Source organism: Polyergus mexicanus, unplaced genomic scaffold (genome assembly GCF_030449975.1).
Source record: "Polyergus mexicanus isolate NDT 795.1 unplaced genomic scaffold, iyPolMexi1.0 SCAF_9, whole genome shotgun sequence".
In the NCBI taxonomy this organism is placed as follows: Eukaryota; Metazoa; Arthropoda; class Insecta; order Hymenoptera; family Formicidae; genus Polyergus; species Polyergus mexicanus.
In genome coordinates, this window is record NW_027223329.1 from 1,704,682 (window position 1) to 1,730,365 (window position 25,684).

The 25,684-nt window shown below is 36.2% G+C and overlaps 3 protein-coding genes across 6 annotated transcripts; 2 read left to right on the top strand and 1 right to left on the bottom strand.

The window, feature by feature from the left end:
- Positions 1–926: 926 nt before the first annotated feature.
- Phrf1 (PHD and ring finger domains 1) lies at positions 927–15,993 on the top strand. Of its 3 annotated transcripts, none has more exons than XM_070302100.1 (14): positions 927–1,507; positions 1,822–1,999; positions 2,245–2,325; positions 2,417–2,486; positions 2,601–2,962; positions 3,323–3,550; positions 3,785–4,321; positions 5,510–5,754; positions 6,028–11,626; positions 11,732–12,185; positions 12,329–12,426; positions 12,527–12,655; positions 12,779–12,900; positions 15,906–15,993. In XM_070302100.1, the coding sequence occupies exons 2-14, from the start codon at positions 1,868–1,870 to the stop codon at positions 15,922–15,924; spliced, it is 8,076 nt and encodes a 2,691-aa protein (XP_070158201.1). In that variant the 5' UTR covers positions 927–1,507; positions 1,822–1,867; the 3' UTR covers positions 15,925–15,993. The 3 variants fall into 3 exon arrangements, with proteins under 3 accessions (XP_070158201.1, XP_070158199.1, XP_070158200.1); XM_070302098.1 differs by lacking the exon at positions 15,906–15,993 and adding an exon at positions 13,091–15,102; XM_070302099.1 differs by lacking the exon at positions 15,906–15,993 and adding an exon at positions 13,091–15,102 and having other exon boundaries at positions 927–1,503.
- On the top strand, positions 15,569–17,617 carry LOC138936578 (CCA tRNA nucleotidyltransferase 1, mitochondrial). 2 transcript variants are annotated; one of them, XM_070302106.1, is made up of 3 exons: positions 15,569–15,734; positions 15,910–16,513; positions 16,671–17,617. In XM_070302106.1, exons 1-3 carry the CDS (start codon positions 15,677–15,679, stop codon positions 17,446–17,448), a joined length of 1,440 nt encoding a protein of 479 aa, XP_070158207.1. In that variant the 5' UTR covers positions 15,569–15,676; the 3' UTR covers positions 17,449–17,617. The 2 variants fall into 2 exon arrangements, with proteins under 2 accessions (XP_070158207.1, XP_070158208.1); XM_070302107.1 differs by having other exon boundaries at positions 15,570–15,734; positions 15,906–16,513.
- A 432-nt stretch (positions 17,618–18,049) lies between these two features.
- Syngr (synaptogyrin) lies at positions 18,050–25,478 on the bottom strand. The gene is given in 8 exon segments (XM_070302114.1): positions 18,050–20,620; positions 20,927–21,252; positions 21,396–21,543; positions 21,694–21,920; positions 22,747–22,875; positions 23,883–24,114; positions 24,191–24,281; positions 24,631–25,478. Coding segments are annotated over 7 exon segments (1,179 nt in total). The 5' UTR covers positions 24,785–25,478; the 3' UTR covers positions 18,050–20,620; positions 20,927–21,054.
- Positions 25,479–25,684: the final 206 nt, after the last annotated feature.

Genomic DNA, 25,684 nt, shown 5'->3' on the forward strand with positions numbered 1-25,684 from the left:
AATATTCACCAAAAATATATATATTTATAAAAATATTTACTTTTAGAAGCTTTTCAATAAGAAACACACGTAAATACAATGTTACACGATTAGGTATAAAATAAAAAAATTTTCAAAACTTAAAAAATTCTCTAATTGATAACCAATTGCGCGACATCGTCTTTTCTTGCTGAAAAACTCGATATGAAAAAAAAATTCTACGATTGCATTGAAAGATCTACTAGTTGAATAAAATAGCATTTTATAAACCAAGACATCAATAAGACAGAGATTTTGTTATCCTAATCAGTCAAACGCTATACTCCGATGAATAGATTTTTGAACGTAATCGAAAATTTATATTCTCTTATCAGGTATCGCATCTTAACGGATATAAGAATATATTATTATATATTATTATACATTGTGTTGATATTTATATTTTAGGAAGCTGTATACAAATCCATTCGAATAGATCCTTCGAACCATCTGCTCGTTCACGATGATGATAAAACATTTGCGCGGGAAAAATGGAAGGACCGATTAGAATTTTTATTCTCCTTCTTCGCGTTTGTTTCGCTGCTTCGAGATATTTAGAACACCCGGTAGGAAATCATGAGGGATAGGATTCGGGCGCGAACGAAGACGCGTTTCCCGCAGAATCTTTACGCATCCGTCGAAATTGCTCGAGCAATCGAATTTACGTCTTGTCAAATCAACGGCTCGCTCGCTTCCGGCCGATACTACTACGTGCGACATTTGCCGAAACGTTCCTCGGTCTCGTCCGCGTTCGATCCATCGGCTATAATCGGTTATCGAATTGCGCCGACGTAACTAATCGTGAAATCGAAATTCTGCCAACGCGAGCAGTAAATTTCGATGTACGACCATCCGCGAAACAGGAAGTGACGCAACGTACGCCTATATACACACACAGCGCACACCACACAGCGTCCGCGATTCAAGATGTCCGCAGTCTCGCGATAGAACGCGTATCTTTTCGGGGGTGCTGTCAAGGCAAGACATCACGGGGCAGCTTCCTAAACGCGAACAGCTCGAGCCGTTCGTTCGCTCGAGAAAATCGGGAGATTGACGCCGAGCGTTCGCGTGTCACCGGTGTACGCGGTCCACGAGTGTGCGACTTTTCTCGGGAGCGATATCGAGAAGAAGGGAAAGAGAAGGAGAGAGAGAGAGAGAGAAAGAGCGAGAAAGGCAGAACGGGAATCGACAAGCGTCAAGATTCTGTACCGTGTCGTTTGCTGGCTTATTGTGTCGCGTAGAATACGAGCGATCCCATCGGATTAGACGAATCGTCTCGCGAAATCGCGCGAATTATCGTCGACAATCGGTGAGAGCGGCGCGGAATCGCCAAACGATTCGTGCACGCTTCCTGTTCGTCGCACCGCTGTTCACCGCTGCATCTCGACGGCGGGGCCAGAATCCGCATCGACGACGCTCCCGATGTCGATCTTGTCAGAGGCGACTTAGAGACTCCGGGAGACGAACGGATCGCAGCGCGCAGTAGCAAGTAATTCATCATTCGATTATTTCGCGGATATTAAAGATATTCGCGCCGCGAACCAAGTAAATGAAGGATTAGAGAATAATTTCCCCGTAGATTCCTTCAATCCTGCTTGGGCCAACGTGTCGTTTGAGAAAACTTACTTTTGTCCTAATCATTGAGAAATAAGGGCACAACAATTGTTTGTAATTCGAATCTGAAAAATAAATAGTGTAAACTATGGCTATATAATAATAATTTTATGTGGATTAAGAAGAGTAATAAATATGTAAATTGAGATTTCATATATGATATTTATATTACGAAATTTCTGTTTGCAGATTTATAGCGGAAATGCAGTGGGTATGAATCTTAGGAAAAGTTAAAATGTCAAGTGACAGTGATTATACTTGTCTGGTACGTCGTCATACTCACAAGCGTAAGAAAATTGTCATCAGTGACAGCGATAGCAGCGATGACTCTTTTATTGATATAACTCGGAGGAAAAAGAAGATATATGTATGTATAGAAGTCTTCATTATTGATATATTGAAATCATTCTATTTTGGAATTCCTTCTAAATTAAAATTTTGCTTAATAGAATAGCAAGAACTTTTATTTACCTACTTTTTTTTTTTAATTTAATGTAAATAATAAATATATTGTAACAAAAAATTATGATACTAATAGATATATCAACATGTAAAATTTACATATAAAACAATAAATTTTTACAATTTTTTGAAATAATTATATTATTCCAGAGAGTCATTCAAGAGTCATCAGAGGAAAGTAACAGTGATGATAGTGATGTACCTAAACCTGTGATTAGACGACAAAACCATGTGAGTATTATTATTTTATTATATTTTTACACAAATATTTAAATTTATTATAATAATCACATGTGTTTTTATTGAAATTGTTTTATTGCAGAAAGTTATTAGTGAGGATGAATCTAATTATGATAGTAGCGCATCAGAGGCAAGCAAATCCACTCAGAGTGGTTAGTATGTTATTGATCTTCAAATGGATATTAAGTTCACTATATTACCACTATAAATCTAATATTATCTACAAACTGTTTACTACAAAACATCCAATATTATGTATGTTACAGATAGTAGTAGCACATCTGAATGGCAAAGTGATTGGAATAGCTCTGATGAATTGAATGAAGACTGTAAGAAACTCAATACTAAGCATAAAGTTTTATCTAAAACAAAGAGGGAGGAAGCTGGTAAACCTGGTCCTTCTTCATCATCCAATGCCGATGTCCATTCTGATAGTAGTGATGAACATTCGGAGAAATGTCCTATATGCCTACTGCCATTTAGAAAACAGCAAGTTGGTACACCATCTGCTTGTGACCACTGCTTTTGTTTAGATTGTTTATTGGAATGGAGTAAAAATATTAATACTTGTCCTGTGGATCGTCAATCTTTCACTGTCATCCATGTTAAAGATAATCTCGGAGGCAAGGTAATATGCTCACTATTTATATAGAAATATATATGTATATATATACACATATATATTTCTTCATTAAATATTATATATATATATATATATTGTGTATATATATATTGTGTGTATATATATATATATATATATATATATATATATATATATATATATGGATAACAAACTTTTCATAATTGAATATATATATATTCAATTATGAAAAGTTTGTTATCCAGCTGCAAAATTCAAAAATATTAGTCTGAGTAATGTAAAAAAACTGTACAGATTTTTTTGTCAATAAAAAGATAGGATAAATAAGTTCTTGCAAATTTGTTCATTGCAATTATAATATATATTTCTCCTATCTATTTATTCCAGATCATAAAACATATACCAATAGAAATCGTACCACGTATTGAAAATCAAGCACCAGATGATCCAACATTTTGCGAAGTGTGTCATCAAAGTGACAGGGAAGATCGAATGTTACTTTGTGACAGTTGTGATCGTGGCTACCATTTGGAATGTTTAACACCTCCAATGACTGCAGTTCCTATAGAGGAATGGTTTTGCCCAGATTGTACGAATCGAACAAATGATAGAGTGGTAAGAGAGAACTTTTCTATTCATACTTGAAGAATATTTATAATCACAAAATTTAAAATTTTCTCTATCTATAGATATTATTATATTATATAATTTATACATTCTGCAAAGCAAACATAATTTATAGATTGCGATGTAATGCTTTGATGAATGATACATAAAAGAATTTATTTTAAAAATTAAGTGTATAATCAATAAAAGCATATTAATTTCTTTTCTTATTTATGTTTGCAGTTTGTAACACACTTTTTGCCAACTCTTATGATGTCACGACGTCCCGGTCGGCGTATTCTTCAATTCGGAAACGATAGTGGTTTAGGCATATTTCGTAGAATATTTCCTCATATTCGCGATGTTGATAATGATCGTACGTATGTACCTGCTAGATACCTTCGCAATCGCGCCCGCGAAGTGCACGATCACACACCAGCAGACATTCCCGAGCAATTTCTCGATCCGAATATGCCATCTACTTCGTCTGGCCTCGATTCGATTGGTGATAATAGTCGAAGTCGTTCTCCAAACACTAGTTTAGAGGGTAATGCTTCTTCGTCTACACGCTCGAACAAAAAATCCAAGACTAAAACAACGAAAAGAAAAAAAAGGAAGGTCATGAAAAACTCCAAGAGAAACAACAGTAATGTAGTACGAGAGGTGCGAATCACAGAATTGAACGATGATGGTGAAGAGGAGGAAATAATAACATATGTCAAAGTCGCATCATCCACATCGAGAAGGAAGTGTAAGAAAAGAACAAAGAAAACGCGCAAGGTATATCGCTAATTTCTCCTCAAATGTAGAATTATAGCTTAACACATAACATTCATGCTCGCGTGGGGATTGCCAGATACATATATAATTTAAAATTTTTCCAAACTATACTATAGCTATTATTTTGTCTAATTCTAATCATAACAATGCAATTAATAAATCCGTTTTTATGCAACTTATATTTTTCTATTACATTATATGACATGTATAGATCTTTCTTCAGATTGGAATATATGTCATCTGGCAACTCTATCATGTCTCATTATTAAATGTTCATCATTTTGGACTTCCGACCTACACTATCCGATTATTACTGTATTTCCTGACCATACTTTATGCCACCTTCGTAACATAACTCAATTGAATTAGATTTTTCGATTGTAACTCATTGTTCTTAATTTATATAAATAAAACGATTTTCCCACTAGATGCACTTGGTTTTTTTTTCTTAATTTTGCTTAAATAACTTTATTATATTGATATGCCAAAATCTTAAAAAACTTCAGTAGAGTGTCACACAATTGTATTTTAAGATTAAAGTTATGCGAGTTATTCATTTTTTATTTTATAATATCAGTGTTATTTAGTTATTTATTTATATGATATATTTTAATATACTATAAAATCCCATGAATAAAATATATTATAAATACATTAATTATATAAATAAGAGTATACTGTGTTATAAAAAGTCTTGAAATATATATTCATACATGGTAACTGATTGAATAATATACAAGAGAGAGACACTATCTTGAAAAAAAATGCAATTATTTATGTCGAGGGTAATAAAAATAATAATTAAATAAAAAATTTTGAAGAACAATGAATTTACAAAATTATTCGATATATCTATTTCAGTAAAACTATAAAACTTTTCATTTTCTTGCTTTCAAAATAAATAACTTATACATAGAAGCTTATTACCCTTTCTGAAAATTATAATACAAATATATATATGATATAGTATAATAAAATCTATTAATTGCTTACTTTTTTTTACTAACTTATTAATTTATCCTATAATAACTTTTCATTAAATCAAAAATTGCTGAAGAGAATGCTATGTTTTTTTTTCTTGTTGCTTGACACTTTTTATACACAATTTTATATTAAATAGAAATGTTGCCTGTCATATTTCATGTGATCTTAGTAAAAGAACATAAGACTACTATATTATTTTACCAGAGGAGAAAACACAAACGACGAGTGCGTACTGTAGCATCTGTGCTGGCTAGTAAACATACAGTAAAAAGAAGATTAGCCTCCACACTTGGTATACAGAAGCCGAAAGTACCGCAGTTTGTACCTACCATGAAAAATAATATTTCTATTCCTGAGAAAAGCGCTCTCATAAATGCCAGATATAGCGCTGGTATACCTCAAGTCAGTCTTTTTGGGAATAATTTGGGAATAGATTACAGTCCACCTGGGTAAGCGATTGATTCTATTCTATGTACTTATATTATAGAAAGTGTTGCAACAACCATTTACATTTGATTTTAATAATATATGTTGCATAGTGCGCAAGCTATTTTTTTATTACATGCAAAATGTATTTATATGAAAATATGCTATGTAACGTTGAATTCTTTCTATTGTTTGCAAATTATATTTTAGAAAAAAACATTGCATATATAAAAATAAAGAAAGTAATCTTTCAGTTGAATATCTCGGTGAATTTCAATTAATGTCTATTCAATTAGATCGGACGACGACAATGAATATTCCATTGGAAACGGTCCACTGATAAATGTACGACAACAACGGTCAGCAGTACCGTCGATCAGACGTCGCACTATTTTAAAAACTATTGCCAATCCGATTGATGAAGTAGAGAATGCGAGCGCAATGGATTTGTTAAGTAGCATAATGAACAATCAAGAGCTGTGGCATTCGACCAAGAAGAAGGATGATGTGATCTTGAAGGCCGATGGTACACTGGTGGTGAATAATCCTGATAAAGAGAATAAACACAGCATCAATAACAATGAAAGTCCGAAGAAGGAGAAGCACAATGAAGAAAAGATTACGCGGCGCAAAGAGGCGAATCATTTGAAGATGGTAGACACACCGCTGGATCTATCTAATGTCAATCCCAGTGATATAACACAGGCTCCAATGTACAATAATCCCTGCGGCGGCAGTGGCGGTGGTGGTGGCGGCAATCGGGGCAACTTCCGGGGTGGTTATGGTCGCGACAACAGTGGTCGACACGGAGGCCATGGAGGGCAAAGCTACGGCAGCGGTCGCGATTCGCTACCGCCAGGCGGTAGGCACAGCTACAGCGGCGGAACCGGCAGTGGCGGCCCGCGGGACAACTTCGGGAACCGCGACTTTGGTCCGCCGCCGTTCTATAATCTCAATTTCGAGCACTGCGGCGGACCACCCATGTTCAGTGCCCACGCGCCGCCGCCGCCGTTCCGCAGCCGTAATCCGCAGCATTTCCGAAACGAGCGGTTGCGTTTTCCGCCGCCGCCACCGCCGCCCATCGAACGACCGTTTAATTACACGGACAGTAGTAGCAGCGGCTTCGAATCCAGACCACCGTTTCCGCACGCGACGGATCGATTTCCCAGGCCCAGGCCGCCTTCATTGAGCATACCGCCTGCCAGTGGTTTACCTATCGCACCGCCAAACGCGCCGCCAAATCCCCTGAATGTGCAACCGCCGACGCGCCTGCATAATAGCTTACCTTCGGTCAATCTATCTGAGGATACGATGCGAAACTATCGGTCCTCTCCCGAGCAGAATGATCGCAATGTAGTGCCGGAACCTGTAGCCGCGCCAACTACTACGCACCAAGAAAACGATGACTGCGACATTTACTGCGATATCGAGCCGCCGTCCAAGCCTGATTGTGAAGTACAGGAGGAACTTCATAGCAACGGTTCGATGATTCTGTTGCCACCACCGGAACCGCCATCCGGCTTGTTAGATTTTGAGGAAAATTCCAGAAGTGACAAAGACAACGATAGCGAGCAGGAGTTGGTGATCGATGATAGTCATAAGGAAGACACGCCAAAAGATCTGCCGACAAGCGGTGACAAGTATGATCCATTCGCCGCCGACAGTGATAGCAACGACGATGCTGCTGCTGCTGCTTCGATAGATAAGAAGATAGTGCTCGAGAAAGTACAAGTATCGCGAAACAACCTGGATAGTTGTAACATACCGATGCCGGTTGCGTCATTATTGAGTTCTACCACGAGTTATTCTTCGATGCCAACAGTTGCCGTTACGACGACTGCTGAAAATAGAGAACGGCTACAGGAACCCATTCGACTCACCGCGTACGATGACGATGATGACAATGATTCTCAGTCAGACTGTCCGAATTTTTCCATTTACTCATCGCAGACTATGGATGTGGCCAGACACACGGAACAGGAACTATCACAACAGCTCGGACCGCTTCAACCGCCGCCATTACCGCCTAATATTCCCGACGATGATGATATCATCGTGGGGGATATCCAAGCGTGCGATCTACCGGACGTGCCTCCTGAACCTGCCGATCCTTATCTCGAAGCGCTACAGAAAGAGCGACAAACTCTGAGTAAGATACCACCGAAAAAGATTTCGCACGATTCGCACCGTGGAAAGATTACCTTTAAAATCGGCTACAAACTAAGACTAAACAACCGGCTAAGTGGGCTGCACTCCGATGACCATAGTGTAAACTCACAGAACGCGAGTTTTCATCAGAAAAAAACAGCGGCGGCGGTGCCGCCGATCGACAACCAACAGCAGCAAGAACGAGATGGCGGCAAGAATGTTAGTCCATCCAAGTCAACAATGGAATCCACGGCAATAAGACCGTCGATAGCGATGAACCAGTTGATCGGACCGCAACTTGCAGAGGAGGACGAGAAGAATATTTCGACAGAAATCGCTACGCCAAGCTCGTTTAAAAAAAAGAAGCCACTCCAATTTCCTAGTCAACACGAGAGCGAAGAGCTCGGTTCGGAGAGTTCATTGGACGAGGAAGCTGCAAAGACGGACGAGACGAAATCGAGTTGTATCGATGTCGCGTCGTCCAACAGGAAAGAAGAAGAAGACAGCGAATGGGAAACATCACCGCGAGTGGCAACGACGACAGATGAAAACATTGCAGTCGCGGAGAGTACAGTGTCGTCCGCTTTTCGGTTATCCCCAAGAAAGTTGGATGACGATGAACTGAATATAGAATATAACTCGCAGGATTTGGAAGGCGATAATGCAACAACGAGTAAAGCCGTATTGAGCCATTCGAGCCATGTATTACAAGGCGAAGCGAGTGCGTGCGATGACGACTCGCAGGAGCGGGAATCAAGTAGTGAAGATTATGATCGTTCGCCGAGCAGCCGTAGTGACAAACCTGCTAAAATGGATTGCGACGATAAGGATGATGACGACAAAGCGTCGAGTGATCCTAATGAAGATCCGAATTCGTCGGATCAGCGGCAGGAGAAGGCGAGCTTCTCAACGGAAATGGTAGTGGACGATGAGATCGAGCAATTTCCGATAGAAAAGGACAAGTTGGAGGACGAGCCGTCTGCGCCAGTCGATAACAACTGGGACTCAGATGGCGCTTATACTCCTTGCAAAGACGAGTTACCTGTGAGGGATGAGGGTGCGCATGCATCGGAGCGACGTGCGGCATCATTCGAGGTCGGTTTGGAGCCGATTACTCCAACGAAGGATAAGACGAATGACGACCTGGACGATTGTAGAACACCGCCGGCGGGTTACGCGGAATTAGGCACCGAGGCTATTTCCGAGACTGATGAGGCGATAAATTTCGAGGAGGAATTAAACGCCTTGGCGTTACGCAAAGAAAAGGAGATGGAGGACGGTGAAATACCGGATGAGAGCAAACTGAACGCGAAGGAACGTGAAAAATCCAAGGAAGAGAAAGAAGAAGAGGACAGCAAGAGGAAGAAAAAGAAGGACAAGAAAGAAAAGAGCAAAGAAAGTACGGAAAAGAACAAAGAAAACATTTCGTCGGATAATCTGGTTGCGTGGAAAAAGCTCTCGAAGAGCACGAAGGAAAGACCGTACCGCGACAAGGACAAACGATCTAAGTCGAAAGAGAAAGAGAAGGATAAAGATAAGGATAAGTCTTTCAAGAAAAAAACGAAGGAGGTGAGTAAGAAGAAGGAGAAGAGAAAGGAGCTTCCACGATACGACGTGAGGAAGATCGTGGCCGAGAAACCGTCTCGACCGAGAAAGGATGAGTACGGTAGAGATATTAGGGAGAAGTCGCGAAGTAGATCCAGAAGTCGCTCGTCGGACAAGATTCGGTCGGGCTCAAGGGATCGACGGAGTCGATCATACTCGAAGGGACGGTCCAGGAGCAGATCTCGTCTTCGATTGTCTTCCTGGTCGAGAGATCGCGGTCGATCATATTCCAGATCTTGCCGTTCAATCTCACGCAAGAGGTCATCATCCCGTACAAAACGCAAGACTTCGCGAAGACGATCCGTTTCGCGTAGACGATCTCTATCGAGGCGACATTCGGTTTCTCGAAGACGATCGCGATCACTATCGCGTAAGCGACAACGGTCGCTGTCACCTAGGCGACGAACCAGGCGATCGTTGTCGAGGTCACGCGACAAACGGAAGGATAAGACAAAGAAATACAAGTCACGCAGTCGCTCGAGGAATCGCAAAAGGTCGCGTAGTAAGTCGCCGAAGAGGATGTCGTCCAAGTCGCGCGAGAAGAAACACAGCAAAAGGAAGATACATAGCCGATCTCGGTCGAAGGGTAGATCAATCTCGCGAGATCGGGATCGCAATAGAAATTGGGATCAGCTGAATGAGAAAAGTGTAGACCACGAGCAGCAGTTTCCGCGCGAGCGAGAGGAGCACGAGCGTTCATGGAGCGCGCAATGGACACCATCTTGGTCGCGATCGAGATCTAAAACGCCACCGCACATCCAGCAAGAGCCAATTGCGTCGCGCAATTGGTCGCCACCGCCCGTGCTAAATAGCGTATCGCCGAAAAACTTGACCGTCATACTGACAAACAAGGAAGCGATAAAGAAGAAGAAGAAAGAGCGCCGGAAAGAGAGCCGAAAGTCCAAGGAGATTGAAAAACGGCGGAAGAGCAAACGCAACAGAACTCCGCCACCATCTAAGGAAGTATTCGCTAGCGGTGATAACATACTAGTAAGCGTGTGCTTTAACAAGGATAACGAGACGAATCCGGTAAATACGCCGGAATTGCCTCAAACGATTCCTTTGGTGCCACCGATAAAACGCCGACGAAGAGAGTCAGTTCAGACAGAGCCCTCCGTACCTTCCGCGAAGCGATCGAAGAAGGAGAAAACGAAGGACAAACGATCTAAATCGCCTAAAGTGAAAAAGGACAAGAAGAAGAAATCCAAAGCAGCGGAGATCGCGGCGACGAAGAAACCCGTTGCTGTCATCGATCTAGACCAGTCGCCGTTCCGTGAGCAAACGCCATCACCGCGTGATGTTATTGTGCTGAGCGACGACGATGATAAACAAGCGCAGGAAGCGCTCGCTGCGTCACCGGAGCAATGTCCGCCATCACAGGCGTCGCCGCCACGCGAACAGTTTGTCTCGCAGGGCCCAAAGACGCCGCCGGAGCCGCAGATAAAGTTCTCCATAAACAAGCAACCCAGCAATCTCAGACCGTCCTTAATAAATCCCCTGCTGGAAGAGGAAGAGGAAGAAGAAGAAGAGGAAGAGGAAGAAGAGGAAGAAGAGATGATAGACGAGCGGGTGGAGGAAGAGCTGGAGATGCGGGCACAGGAGGAGTTGGAGCTACGTCTAAAGATCGGGCCCAACACCCCCCCTGAACCACCCACGTCTCCGCCAACTTCGCCGGATGCATATGATCCTTTCGACCCGACCAAGTCTCGATCTCCGACGCCTGATGCGAGTCAAGAAGCTACGCCAAACGACGATTGCGATCGGGCGCAGCGTAATTCGCCGAGAAAGCATGACGGAACAGTGGACACTCCGTTGCCATTAGATGAACCGAACCAACAGCAGGATCAGCCCAATCAGGAAAAACCGATTGAAAAACCAAAAATAATATCAATGGTGACTATTAAGAGACCATCGCCGCAAAGGGACGTCTCTGCGTCTTCTCCTGTGCCGGAGAATCAAACTGACATAGTTCAATCGTGCAACAGTCCTCCTCCTAAGACTCAGCAGAATCCGCAATCGAATATACAATCGGCGGCTAATCCGTTTGCTACTATTAATCCTGTGCTAGCAACGGTGGCGGCCGCGGTGCAGAGAAGCTTCAATACTAATACAACTAATACCACGCAGAGAACGTTGTTACAGGTACAGAATCTAAAATTATTTAAAGTTTAGTTAATTCAGGGAAATAAATTGAATAAAATATATTGTATTATGTTGATGGTTTTTTACCTAGTTTTTCTTTTATAGTCTAATCGTATCTCGCCGAGCAATCAGATGAAACAACGTACAAACGACAGGCCACAACTTCCTAATGTATTCGCGAATTCTGCGAAGTCATCCACTATGGGACGATCTTCCAAATCCACCCAGAGTAAAAACAGTTCGACGATAGGTCAGAACGGCAGCGACGCGCCAATAGATATGACGAACGACAACGTCGTTGATATGTCATCGCCGTATTCACCGGGGTCGACCCTGAGCGACGGTCTCTTCGATCCGCCTAGCCCTGCTAACTTCAATAACTCACCCGTTGCAAACGCACCACCGCTACCAGCCGCTACTAAAACAACCACGCCGAAGGTTAACAAGAGCGCGGAAAAGAAGGACGCCTTCGACGCACTGTTCGGTGGAATATTGCCTCCCGTTAAAACTACAACCAAGAATAGAAGCAAAAAAATCGCCAAGGAAAAGACGAAAAAGTGTATGTATTTCTATCCAAACGATATATTTTATTCGTATGTACGAATAACATAAATATATATTACTTATGCACAGCGAATGCTACGAGTTCAATATTTTGATTTTCGCTACAAGTTTTATCAATGTAAATCGCGCATTTTACAGCTACAAATCCCAAAGTTGGCGTACGTATGGACGAAAATCAGCTCCAAATCCTGGACGATTTACCTAGTTCTGCTGTAGAAATGCAAGTTAAGGACAAGGTATGTCAATGGTATTAATGTGTAATTAATGTGTAAAAAACTTATGTGTAAATTATTAAATATAAAAGTATATAAAACCTGTGCTTTTTTACCATTACAGTTTCTCAAAAAATTAAATCGACAAGAAAGAGTAGTGGAGGAAGTGAAATTAGTTCTTAAACCCCATTACACCAAAAAACATGTGACAAAAGAAGAATACAAAGATATCATGCGCAAAGCTGTACCTAAGGTGTGAACACATTAAATTCATTGTAACTTGTGATAATTAAAAACAATATTACAGAATTAAATGTGTACATAGATCCAATCGTACAACACAGATAACGAGAGAGATATCAATTATATGTTGCAGATATGCCATAATAAAACAGGCGAAATCAATCCTAAAAAGATAGCGCATCTAATAGAAGCATATGTAAGAAAGTGTCGAAATAACAAGAAGAAGACTTCTTCTGCCAAGATAACAAAACCTACGTAAGTAAAGTATAAAAGTAATTAAAAATAACTATATAATAATAATATGACATTATATAAATTTTTTTACACGATAAATTAAAAATAATCTCGCGCTTAACTATCAATATATTGATGTACATATTCATTCGATTTCGTCAATGGAATCATCTTTATCTTTTCTTACAATTGCATTTAACGAAACTTGTAGGAAGACTCTATGGAGTTGATCACGTATTGGTAATCCTAGCGCATTAGAAATTTCTTCATCGTTAGGCGCCTCTTCTTAAACCTTAAAACACATTCTATCTTCTGAGTGGTAAGTGAATCAGCAACGTATATACATATACATATATATTGACGAGCGCAACATGTATTGTGTGTACATACATAATTCATTATAATTGTATAAGCGTAATATTTTTATTTATCTGTTTACATATGAGAGAGAGAGAGAACGAACGAACGATCGAGCAACTAAAGATTCGTGTGAGTGATTACTATTACATTAATATCCACAAATATTAACGTTTAAACACGTTTGCGCGTATATTTGCGAGAGCGCTTGACTATGTGTATGTGTATGTGTACGATTTTTGTCCGAAAATATATGGCCGTACAATATTGCGGTGCCTCCCAAATTCGGATACGGAGATCTCGATCAACAATCCTTAAACTAAGAAATTTAATAATGTACGTGTACGATAAGGTTATATTTAGAAAGTGTGAGATTGTAATCCAGAGAAGAACAGAAGAATAGTCAAGAGCAATTTGAATCGCTATATACGGGAGAAAAAATAGATCGTCAGCTATGTATTTTCCCAAACAACATTTGCACTGTAAAATTAATAGATTCTTAAACTTACTATTATACATAAGTAAATATGGCCTGTGGAAATCTTTTCCATACAAGTTTATTTCAATAAGCAAGATATAGATATGGTAACTTGGTTACTATTTATATTCTGTAAACGAATGATTTCACACATACACATACATATGATGCACATGTTTTTATTGATCAACAAATTCAATGTAAATATAAATCATATATAAAATTGCCCCAAGAGCATCATCTTCGTATGTGAATCTAATTTTAGCTTGTGTTTGCCTTTGACTCAAGTTACATGTCTGCTATTCCAAAGGGATGTTTTTATATTACGTTTTAACGTTGCAAGAAAATTGTAGAACATCGAAATCTCTCTCTATAATTTGTTCCATTTATATATTTCAGAGAAAAAAAAAGAATGTACTGTCTCGTGGATATCATAAATCATATTTACATCTCGTGTTTAACACCAAATACGGTTGTATAATTTACGGCTCAAGTAATGATTAATTATATATTATTACATGACACACACACACACACACTCGCGCACATTCACATACAATGATATTAATACTAATAAAATAAAAACCCGTATTAAAAGGAGCACATAAGATGTGTGCATGTTTACCTGTGCATGTATTTCTAAGAAGATAGGATGCGATCACCGTAAAATATTCTCCACTTTTTGAAAGGCACTTGATGTTTCAAAATGCAAAATGTGTAATGCGTTGAAATAGTAATGTAATCGTCAATCGTGAGTTTTTACGCCGATAGTAAAATATTATAAACAGCGTGCACGCGCTATTAAGTTAAAACTTTTTTGCATATAAAAGTTTTAACAGAATACAGTGTATGTCCGTCTTAAAGATTAATATATGGTGTATTTCTTTAACTGATAAAAATATATAATTAATTCTAAAACATAATAAAAAGAAAAAAATCTGATCATCTATTTCATGTTTTAAAGGAATTGTATATATTAATAACGAAAACGGGCATTCTCTGTGGAAATCTTAATATTGGGGAATATTGTTGTGTTATATAAACATACACATACATATTTAATGCTAGCTAACAACATGTAAAATTCTGTTGTACATTTTACAATCGAATTGTATGCTCATGTCGTACAAAACACTATGTGGATAAGTTTTATACTTTTTATGCGTAATAGCGAAAATTACATCCTCTTTGGAACATATACATATGTATATGGATATGACACTGTGGCTGATGAATTTGAGCGAAATATGTGACAAACTTTATCATAGAATATTCAGTAAAACGATGTTAAATCCATGTCCCTCGGTACGTTCGAGAAAAGCTCGTTAATTCTTGTGTGTATGAACTCTCTTTTGTACTAAATAGTAATGTACATAAACGAAAGAAGAATAAAGAGTTTAATATTATCAAATTTGCTTAATTTAATTCATACTGCAGAATAAATGTCGCAGAGAGATTGCGCAAAATTTTGAAACGCGTTTATGATTTCACCATGTAATATTATTGCTGCTGTCTAACATTTCTTAGCTAAACTCCTATGCTTTCAAACAATTAAAATTTTCTAAATTTCATTTCTTTCCTTTTACACTCTCCCATAATATGAATGCTGTAGAAAATTAAAAAACAAAAAATAGAAAATCCGCGCTCCAGGATTTGAAATTTAAAGGGAAATTTAACTTTACGTCGAGAAATAAAAGATCTGCACATCCGTTTCGTAATTTTCATAATTTTTCAAATATTTTCTTTTCTCATATTTAATGATATAATATATATATAAAAATGAATAGTGCGCTTATAATATGTTTAGTATATTAAAAAAAAAAATTAGTAAAGATAGTAGCAAATACTACTACGCATATGCCGTACTGGATGCATGCTAGAAAAAAAGGTGTAAATTTTAGAAATGCCACGAGATGTATGTATGACATGTGCGATTTACGTATAAAAATATAATACACGCATATGCATTATGTTAAGGGCATTAGCTCGGCGAACAACAAATCTCCTTCGTCACGAAATCGTAAGTAAGACAATCGTTCTTTCGCAGCATAGATAAATAAAAAAACTGTCGAAGTTAGGTTAGGTTATGTTAAATGCTGATTTGAACCCTGACAGATCTCTTTGAATAATTCTAGAGATAAAATGCAAAAAAATGTGACAAGTGTAACGATTATTTTTATTATTGTTTCAGACAGGAAGATATAAATTGATAACGAGAACTGTGCAAAGGACTTGGACGAAGGTTAGAAGTACCGACCCGCTGTCAAGGATAGATCCTGTCATCATGAAGTTAGATTGCCCGGAATTTCATTCCGTTTTCACACCGGAATTGGAGACCCTCGCGAATTTATTCAAGAGGTATAATTACGAATTGCGAATCGCCGGCGGCGCCGTTCGTGATATTCTCATGGGTAAACAGCCCAAGGATCTCGATTTCGCAACCGATGCTACACCGCAGCAGATGAAGGATATGTTTACGAAGGAGGAGATCAGAATGATAAATGAGAAAGGGGAGAAGCATGGAACGATAACGGCGAGAATAAATGATAAGGAGAACTTTGAAATTACTACTTTGCGAATCGACGTTCTGACTGATGGACGGCACGCGCAGGTTGAATATACAAAGGATTGGAAGCTGGACGCAAATAGACGAGATCTGACCATTAATTCCATGTTTCTTGGCCTCGACGGCACATTGTATGATTATTTTTACGGTTACGAGGATCTGAAGAAAAAACGAGTGGTTTTTGTAGGCAACGCTAGTATTAGGATACGTGAAGATTATCTACGAATCCTCAGGTATATTGTACTTACATATTAGTATACATATTGTATTTATCTATGATTATATATTTTAATATGACATATGTCTTGCATGTTTTACTAAATATTAAATGCATTTATTGTTATTTATTCAATATTTAAGACTTATTATATTGCGCAACATTTATGCTAGGTATTTCCGTTTCTATGGAAGAATAATGGATGGTCCTGATAAACACGATGAGGCTACGATAAAGGCAATGAAAGAAGATATCGACGGTCTGTCACAAATATCTGGCGAGAGAATCTGGAGCGAGTGGAGCAAGATTTTGATGGGCAATTTCGCCTTAGAATTGACTCTAAAACTACTCGAATGTGGCAGCAGCAAATACATCGGTCTACCCGAGGAACCTGCCATAGAAACTTTTCAAACCGTTTATCAACGCGCCTCATCCAATAATGTAACTTTGAAGCCCATATCCTTAATAGTGTCGATGTTGAAAAATGAAGATGAGGTAATGACGCTGCACAATAGATTGAAACTGTCCAGATCCGAAAGAGACTTGGCGTTATTCCTGGTGCAGCATAGGGAATACAAGCTCTCTGAGAAACCGTTAAAACCTTACCAGAAACTGATCTTCGTTCAGCAAACACACAAATATGACGTCTATCGAGAATACGTGAAGGAGGTGTTAAGATATCGTGGCGCGATGAAACTTCTGGATGAATTAGAACAATGGAAAATTCCGAAATTTCCCATCAATGGTTATATGATGAAAGAACGAGTGCCAAACCATAGATTATTGAATAAAGTTTTAATAAAATTGAGATGCATATGGATTGACGAGGACTTTAAGCTCACCATCGAGCAACTTCTCGAACATGTACCAAGCATACTCAGTGAATTAGAAGAAAAAATTAAAGATCAAAATCATTACAAAAAGACACGAAATACGTTTTCCAAATGTTGAAAGAATTTTACGTGTATCTGCAACAAATACTGTCGTCGTTCTACAAATGGAAACATATAGATTAATTTATTACTTTGTAACTCAGTTTTCAAATAGATTTGAAATGTATAATTGATAATTTTTTTTTATTGTTTCAAAATATTTTATGATAAAAAGATAAAACATTTTTTGCACCTCTTTTTTTTTGTAAAAATTATCTCATAAAATAAAATATCTGTATATATATATATATATATAAGAAGATGAAATTGAAAACTCAATACTATCAAACATAAACTTAATTGCATTAGCATTTATTGGTATCTGAATTTATTTCTGAAAAGCATAAAATGAAGCTATATTAGCACTCAAAAATTTATTAAGGAATAAAATCCTGCATTTCGTGATTATATAAATTTTACAAGATGTGCTATGCAACATTGTAGCAGGTGTAATATGTATATAAAAAGAAAAATATAAAGCAACTATGAAACATATCTTTAATTTAAACGATACGACAATAGATTTTGTATATATATTCGCGCAACAAATCGCTATATATAACAATAATAATAATAAATATAAAAGGCTGTGTATAAACATTGTTATATAAATGTAGATAAATGTTGCTACACATTTTATATTGGAGAGAAACACATCACATTGTTAGAAATAGCAATCGCATATATGAAATAAACGTATGCTTTTTTTGCGTTTTTAAAAAGAGTAGTTTTTTGTTATGACTTACATTTGCCAGCATAGCCTATGAAGTAGCTGAAACGCGTATCATATCTTTATGAGGAAATATGTATATGATGTGAAAAATGAAGCAAATAAAAAAGGGAAACTATAACATGTTTGCATCAGAAACGAATAATCTGGAACAATCAGCAAAATGCAGTCGCGGCAGGATCACATAAGATAAACATAATCTATCGCTCGGCTATCATATACAATCATTTTGATTTACATAAAAATAATCACTTATATGTATTTTGGCTATCTTTTAAATTACATTTTAGATCATCTCTAAACACTCAGATCTTTACAGACGCATACACATTGCTACTGCATCAAATGCAATGATATATAAGAGTACAATAATACAACAGCTATTTAGTTATCGATATCCACATCTTGATACACGTTTTTATTCCTTTACACTTTCGTAATAGACATTTTTTGATAGCATTACATTCTCTCTGTTTTGCTCTTTCTGATCTCACAGGTGAATTTAAAAGCGTGCGATAGCATTGTTATTTTTTTTATCATATGGTAAAGACTTAAAAGATTTAGATTGCATTTTTTGTCTTAACCCTTCTTGGTATGACGTTCAAGTGCATGTGATCTGTGCATCATCACATTATTTGCTAGTCAACAATATCAGCTATATTATCTTGGAAGGGTTAAGATCTCAAAAGAGTGAGAGATCAATTTTGAAAAGAGTGAACATCTAAAAATCCAACTCTTTGAATATGCAGGTAGATAAATAAATTATTAAGCAGATAAAATATAAAGAATAATACGATTAACTCGAAAAAATATTTCTCTTTATTATAATTAATCCTGCATATCCAAAAAGGGATATCTTTGGAATTATCAGGAATACATATAATATAATTATTATTGCACTTCACATAATATTTTACATAAACTATGCTTTTCAAATTATGTATAAGAATACCTTATCATATAATTATTTTCTTCAAGAGAATTATGCAAACTAGATATATCAAAACCTTAAAGGTAAGCTACAAACACAAATATCCATGAAAATGGTGATGATCTTTAAACAAATGAGCATCAAAAGATCTTTTACTCAGTGGTACAATTCATATGCCATATACCTAGGAAATGTATAATTCTCTCGAATTAATTATTAAACTACTAAAATACTGGATAAACTTCTAATAGTGTTCATATTTATCTGATACAGTGTACAACAACAAAATATTTAAGTAAATGATATTTGTGTTTGATTTTTTTCATAGATATGAAATTATATCATAAGTACATATATAATACTTTTATACAGCACTTCAAACCATAATTTTTCCATAGTCAATCGAGTCAGAATTATTTTGATTCCATTATCCTATGTGACACATTTGTCAAAATTATTAAACTCAATTGGAAATATTTTTCGAATGTTAATTCATACATCCTTATAATTACTAATTTGAAAATAATGTTTTCGATAATACAAGATTTTAAATATTGGATTTTGCATTTACCTTGCATAAATAAATAATGAAATATAAATAAATAGAAATAAATAATGTAATTAATTAAATATATTCCTAAGATTGCATATCAAACGAATTTATTGGAACAAAGAGTCATTAAATATAAAAACTCAACAAAGAACAACTTTCTTTGGAACGTATTTGCTTATTAAAAAATATATAATTTTTTTTCCCCCTCTTTATATTAATGAGTTGTTGACATATATATTAAAGCATTTAATGGGCGAAAGTCTTGCAGTGAGAGATTCATAAATACAAAAATCTAATATATAGCAATAATCAAGATTGCAGATAATTTATGTATGTTATGTATATAATTTGTTCATATGAACTTATGTTAATAGAAAAACTTTGGTTTACTATTTCATCATATTTTAGTGCAAATACATTTACTAATACTATTATGTAAGGAATATTCTATTATATTTACGCAACCAATATGAGTAAATAACTTAAGTAACTTAGATATTGTCTCACTAATATAAAACATTTGTATCGACTTATTCATTTCAATCCTAGATTTCGCGTATCTCGTTTATTACTAATTGCGTAATAATGCAATGCATTGTATTACTGTTATATTTAAATCGCGTTTACTATGAACACGTTACAACGTTAAAATATACATAGCCTGTGCACGTACTAGTTCTTATTTATTATGGAGTTGCTATAGTTATTTATTATAAGATATAATATTTACTTCCATAAGATGGTCAGAGAGAGATCAGCCACCATCGTAATGCATATTTAAGCGTATATGACATACCTTAAACATGCCTAACACTTTTTGTGACATTGGGCATATGGATATAAGTGTAACTTACAAGTGGTCAACAATAAGAAGCACAGTTTAACAAATAACTTCCTTCTACATCTTGCCATGAAAACTTACTCTATGACCAACGCGCTGCCCAGCGACCTATCAGCGAATGAAGTTCTTCTTTAATCTGTAAAGAATACAGTTTAATTTTACGCTATACTACAACAGAAGCTGTCAAAAGAAATAAGATTTAAATAGATAAGAAATAATATCTAAATAAATCTTGAGTAAAGATTATATTTTACGTACATATTCGTATTTGGTACATATTCATCAGAATCAAAAATATATTTATATAAAATGTTTCTCTCTTGTATTTCTTAGTTGGTCAATATTAATGTAATAATAAACAAAAAAATTATACGCACAAGAAATTATGAAAGAATGGGATAAAATGGAAAGATGATTATTTTGTTATAAGATTGCAAATTACCTTTAAGCAAAACAGGTAATGGAAATAATATATCTTGTTCTGAAAAATTATCCTAAATCATCTTCTTTCGTAAGTAGCTCGCTGTGCATCCAATGGAAATACATTTTGGTATTGACTATGGATGACTTTTAATAAGCTGGGGCTTGAAAGTCACCCATACCCCGCTGTTGTTGCTGACCAAACGGCGGTTCTTGATAAGCAGTGTCAGTAGCATCTGGATAACTTGTATATCCTGTACCACCAACAGGATCTGCTTCGTAACTCGGAGCGAATGCTGCATCAGTACCTTGTTTAAATCTTTGAAATGCGAACCAAGCACAAGCAGCCTGTAACAACAAGTTGTAGATACAATTTTCAGACAAGTTTCTGGAAGTTTGGTTATTGCATATATATGACACTCTATACATAGATATTAATAATTCAATAGAAAATATTCATATATTCGCCGAGTAAACTTGATCCAACATACCCAAGTAAAGATGGAGAAAAATGAAAATGCAATAGCCGCTTGTAAATTATTCACACCGTATCCATCCTTTGGTCTTGGAGAATTGTTCCATGCATTCGTCAAATAACAGAATCCCACAAAATACAGGAAAGACCAGAAACCCGAAAAACTATAATGACAATATTAATAATATTAATATAGTGTAGAAGATATTTCAATTATCCAAGTGTTTTAAAAGAGAAAAGAAGCCAAAATCTTGTTTTTTATTATACAATTATCATTCTATAATACCCAGACTATAAAAGTGCGCGTAGCTTACCCCAAATCTATAAGAACAAAATGTTTTCTAGTCTTGACAGACGACATTTGTTCAAACAGGTATTCACCCGCAAGAAATCCGATACTGGCCAAAAATGCCAGTACTCCAATACCAACCCCATAATTGCATGCGTTATTGTCATCATTGTAAAGACAAACTTCCTTCCCATCTTCTTTTGGAAGATAGCCCTTGCTGCTTATACATCCAAAGACAATTATTGCAAAAAGCTGAAAGCATGATAAAAATACTTTTATGTATAGGACGATCCAAGAAGAAATTTGGAAAAACAAAACATACATTGCGATATATAACATATATATATAAGTTATTTGCAAATTAAGAGCGTAAATGGTTGAACAGATGATAGCACATAATAGAGAAGATAAGAAAAAAGCAAATAGTAAATATGTATATACTTCTTGACCAAAATCTCCAAAATGCATAGATTTATTTAAAAAATATAAAATAAAATAAGATAAATATCCATATAGGTCATAGGATTCATTTTATGCATAATTCGTGAAATGTCTTATATATCAGGCTTATTGTATTCGAACTTTCTATACTCTTTGCATATTTAATCACAATTCCTCTACATATCAAGCCTATATTACGTATTAGCGAAATAAGTATTTTCACATTGAGAAAGAGAGAGACAAAGAAAGGCGGAAAGAGACAAATTCGGGAGGGGATTAACAAATAATGCTGTCAAGAGGGCAAAACGGAGGGAGGGACTCGTGCATTTCATTAAAGATCTGGCCAGCGAGATAAACTAGAAGAGGCGCGAAAAATTCGATCCGTCGAATCGACTAGCAATAGATCCCATTCAAAGATCGAACGCCATAGAAACCCTATGTCATACGAGAGACGTATCGCTGGAATTCGTGAAAAATCAATAAAACCCCATCGCGGTTGCGGGAGTGGGGGGAGGAGGAGGACCGAGGACTCTTTTAAAATCAATGACCATCCGCGTCGAGGTATCCAGCTCCCTCGGTATCGCGATCGTCGTCGCGATCACGCTTGGCGATGGATCTCGTTGTCGGGACGACTTACCAGGCATACCGCTCTCAAAATGACCTGCGGCCTCTGAACGTACGCGATAGGATCGAAAGGGGCCCCGGCCTTTCCGCCGCCGTACGCTCCGCCGTCCATCTTAGCGCGACTGAAGCGGAGATTTCAAAGCTCACGCAGCGGTCGAGCGCGCATGCGCAGTCGCCTCGGCAGCCACCGGGGATAGATATACGTACGAGACGAAACGATTAGAGGCGCAGGTGGATATATCGTATCATCTCTAAATTCTATGACACCCCTTGAGATTTCTGTCCTTTGCGATCTTTCTTATCGTAATTGTGATTTACCCACCTCCTTCGATAAATCATAAGACGGATAAAAGAGAAAAGCAAATATGCCTCGAGTAGTTAAAATGTGCCATATAAATCTAGAACCCATAAAGAGCAATACATGAAATACAATTTGAAATAAATAAATAAATATAAATATAAATATAAATATATATAATTTATATCGATTTTAAACAGAATTCTTGTATTATCTCCTACGTTTTCTTCAATTTCCCCCATTGACTTTCCTATCCTTTTCGACCGAGTTTACACACCTTAAACAAGCGGATTGACAAACGTTAATTAGAGTTAATTTTAAAGATAGACAATTTGTTATTGTTTAATTATCTCAGTTAATTTGCGAAGTATATAATGTTTAAGCATATATGTCTTTTCTGAATAATATTGAACTTTATAAGGGAATTTGGATATATTAGAATGATATTTTAGATCAAATTACTTTGATCCAATAATATTAAGTTAAAGCCTATTATTAAAAATATTTATGTTATATATTTCCAAAAAAGCATTTTCTTAAAAAAATAACAACTTACAATCTATATATTAATAACCTAATTATACATAATAATATATTTTGTACATCCTATAAAACTTTTATCTCGAAAATTTGTTGTATAATATATATGTTGCAATGCATAATCCACCGATTGGAATACAATATGATACATAAGTAAACTTTGCGCTTTTTCTAGGCTGTAAAAAATGAAATTAAATTTAGTTATATGTTTAGGTTTCCTTAAATTATTATTATAAGACATTTAAATAATGTCATATTAATTTAACAGAAGTATATAAATATAGTAAAAATTTATATTAATGTATATATACCATAATTATCACAGCTTCCAGTTCTTTTAATTTTAATTCAGCTTCATTAACTTCCTTAAGAATAGAATCAGCGACAAGGCATAGAACTGTGGAAGCACTTAAGGCTTCGTCAGGTTCAATAAAAGAATTGATTCTTTTTTTTTGTAATTTAACTCTGCAGTATGTTATAAAAGCTTGAATTACATCAAGCTGTTTCTTTCCTATTTTCAATATCTCTATTTTATCAGACATCCTGTAAAAGACTTATTATTAGATTCAATACTATGTTATAGATAGAATACAAGCTTTTCTCAATAATGATTTAGTACCTTTGATGAGGCTTTAACTTCATACTTGGAACTTTTTCCTTTGAAATATATAGAGCATGGAACATGTTTTCTGCAAGATGTTCATCAGCACCTAGAAAAACAAACCATTATTAGTATCATACTAATATATAATATCTTTATATATATATATATATATATATGTTTTTAAAATTTTAATTATTGTTTATATTAAAGAAGGTAATAATTCCTTAGTCTAACTAAAAGAAATATAGAATTGTATGGAAATTATTGTAAAACAATAATTATTTATTTTGCATTATATATTAAATTTTGTAATATATAAATTTTAACATTTTTTTTTACTAGGTTTTAATAGAAGTATCATGCATGATGCATGTTAATCACAAGAATTCAAATCTCTATAAATAAACGTACACTAGCATAAAACATTGATATAATTGTGAAAGTAAACATATTACCAAGTCGCATGAAATCCTCCTTAGTTAATTTATGCAAGACATCAGTAGATATATCTTTTCTCTTGAATTCCTTTATTAAATCGTATCCTCCTAAACCGCGTAATAACGCCTCGGTTTGCTTGTTAAATCCAAGAGAATTATATTTCATGTCCATGTTGAAAAGTGGCAAGTTTTCATTGGAAAAATTATCAACAGAAAATTTTAACGATTTTTTAGCTTTTCACTGCAGATAGATTATGTAAATATTACATTAGCGACAAAATTCCTCGGTTTAGATAAAAGAAGGACAATCAGGACAATTCTACAATCAATTTCGATGTAATTGTTTTCGTATACAGAAGGGGAAAGGGACCTTGAGCGGTCGAAAAGCGCGAGAGAAGGATCAATCAATTTAGGGGGAAAAACAGCTGACTTGAAATAGAGGAGAGAATTTAGAATAGAGATTCTTAGAATAGAGGAGATCAATATGTGAGACGCGCGCTATCTGTCAAGTGCACGTCTCCCGTCTTTTGACAGTTCTGTCGTATTATTCTCCCCTTCGAAGAATATGACGATATGACCACCTTGATACTCGGCATCGGTGTAGGATTATTCATTATCCTCAGTCTGTGGGTGGTGGCCGCGTTAATATTCGTGATATCGTTGCGCGTCGAGAAGAAAGTTGGCGCGATCGCTGTACTAGTCGTGAGCGCGATTACGATTATTTTGATTAGCGTGCCACGCGCGTCAGAGAAACCCGCGCCCACGGAGAACAAGGTACAATCGCAGAAATATATTTATACAATATCGATCGAGGGTCTTTAAACATCCTGTTGCGTGGTCGGATGACACCAGTGTTCGAAGAGAGTTAACCTGTCTTCAATATATCAAAGAAAGGGAGAGAGAAAGAGAAAGAGCACCTCTAGTACAAATTATTATATTAATTGTCGTATTAATCGCTCTTTGTTTCTATTGGAAATTAATTTGCAGTTTCTATTTTGTAACAAAAAAAATTGTATTGCGGGAACTTTTAAATTATATTTTTGAAAAAATTTATATAAAATTAGAAAGTAAT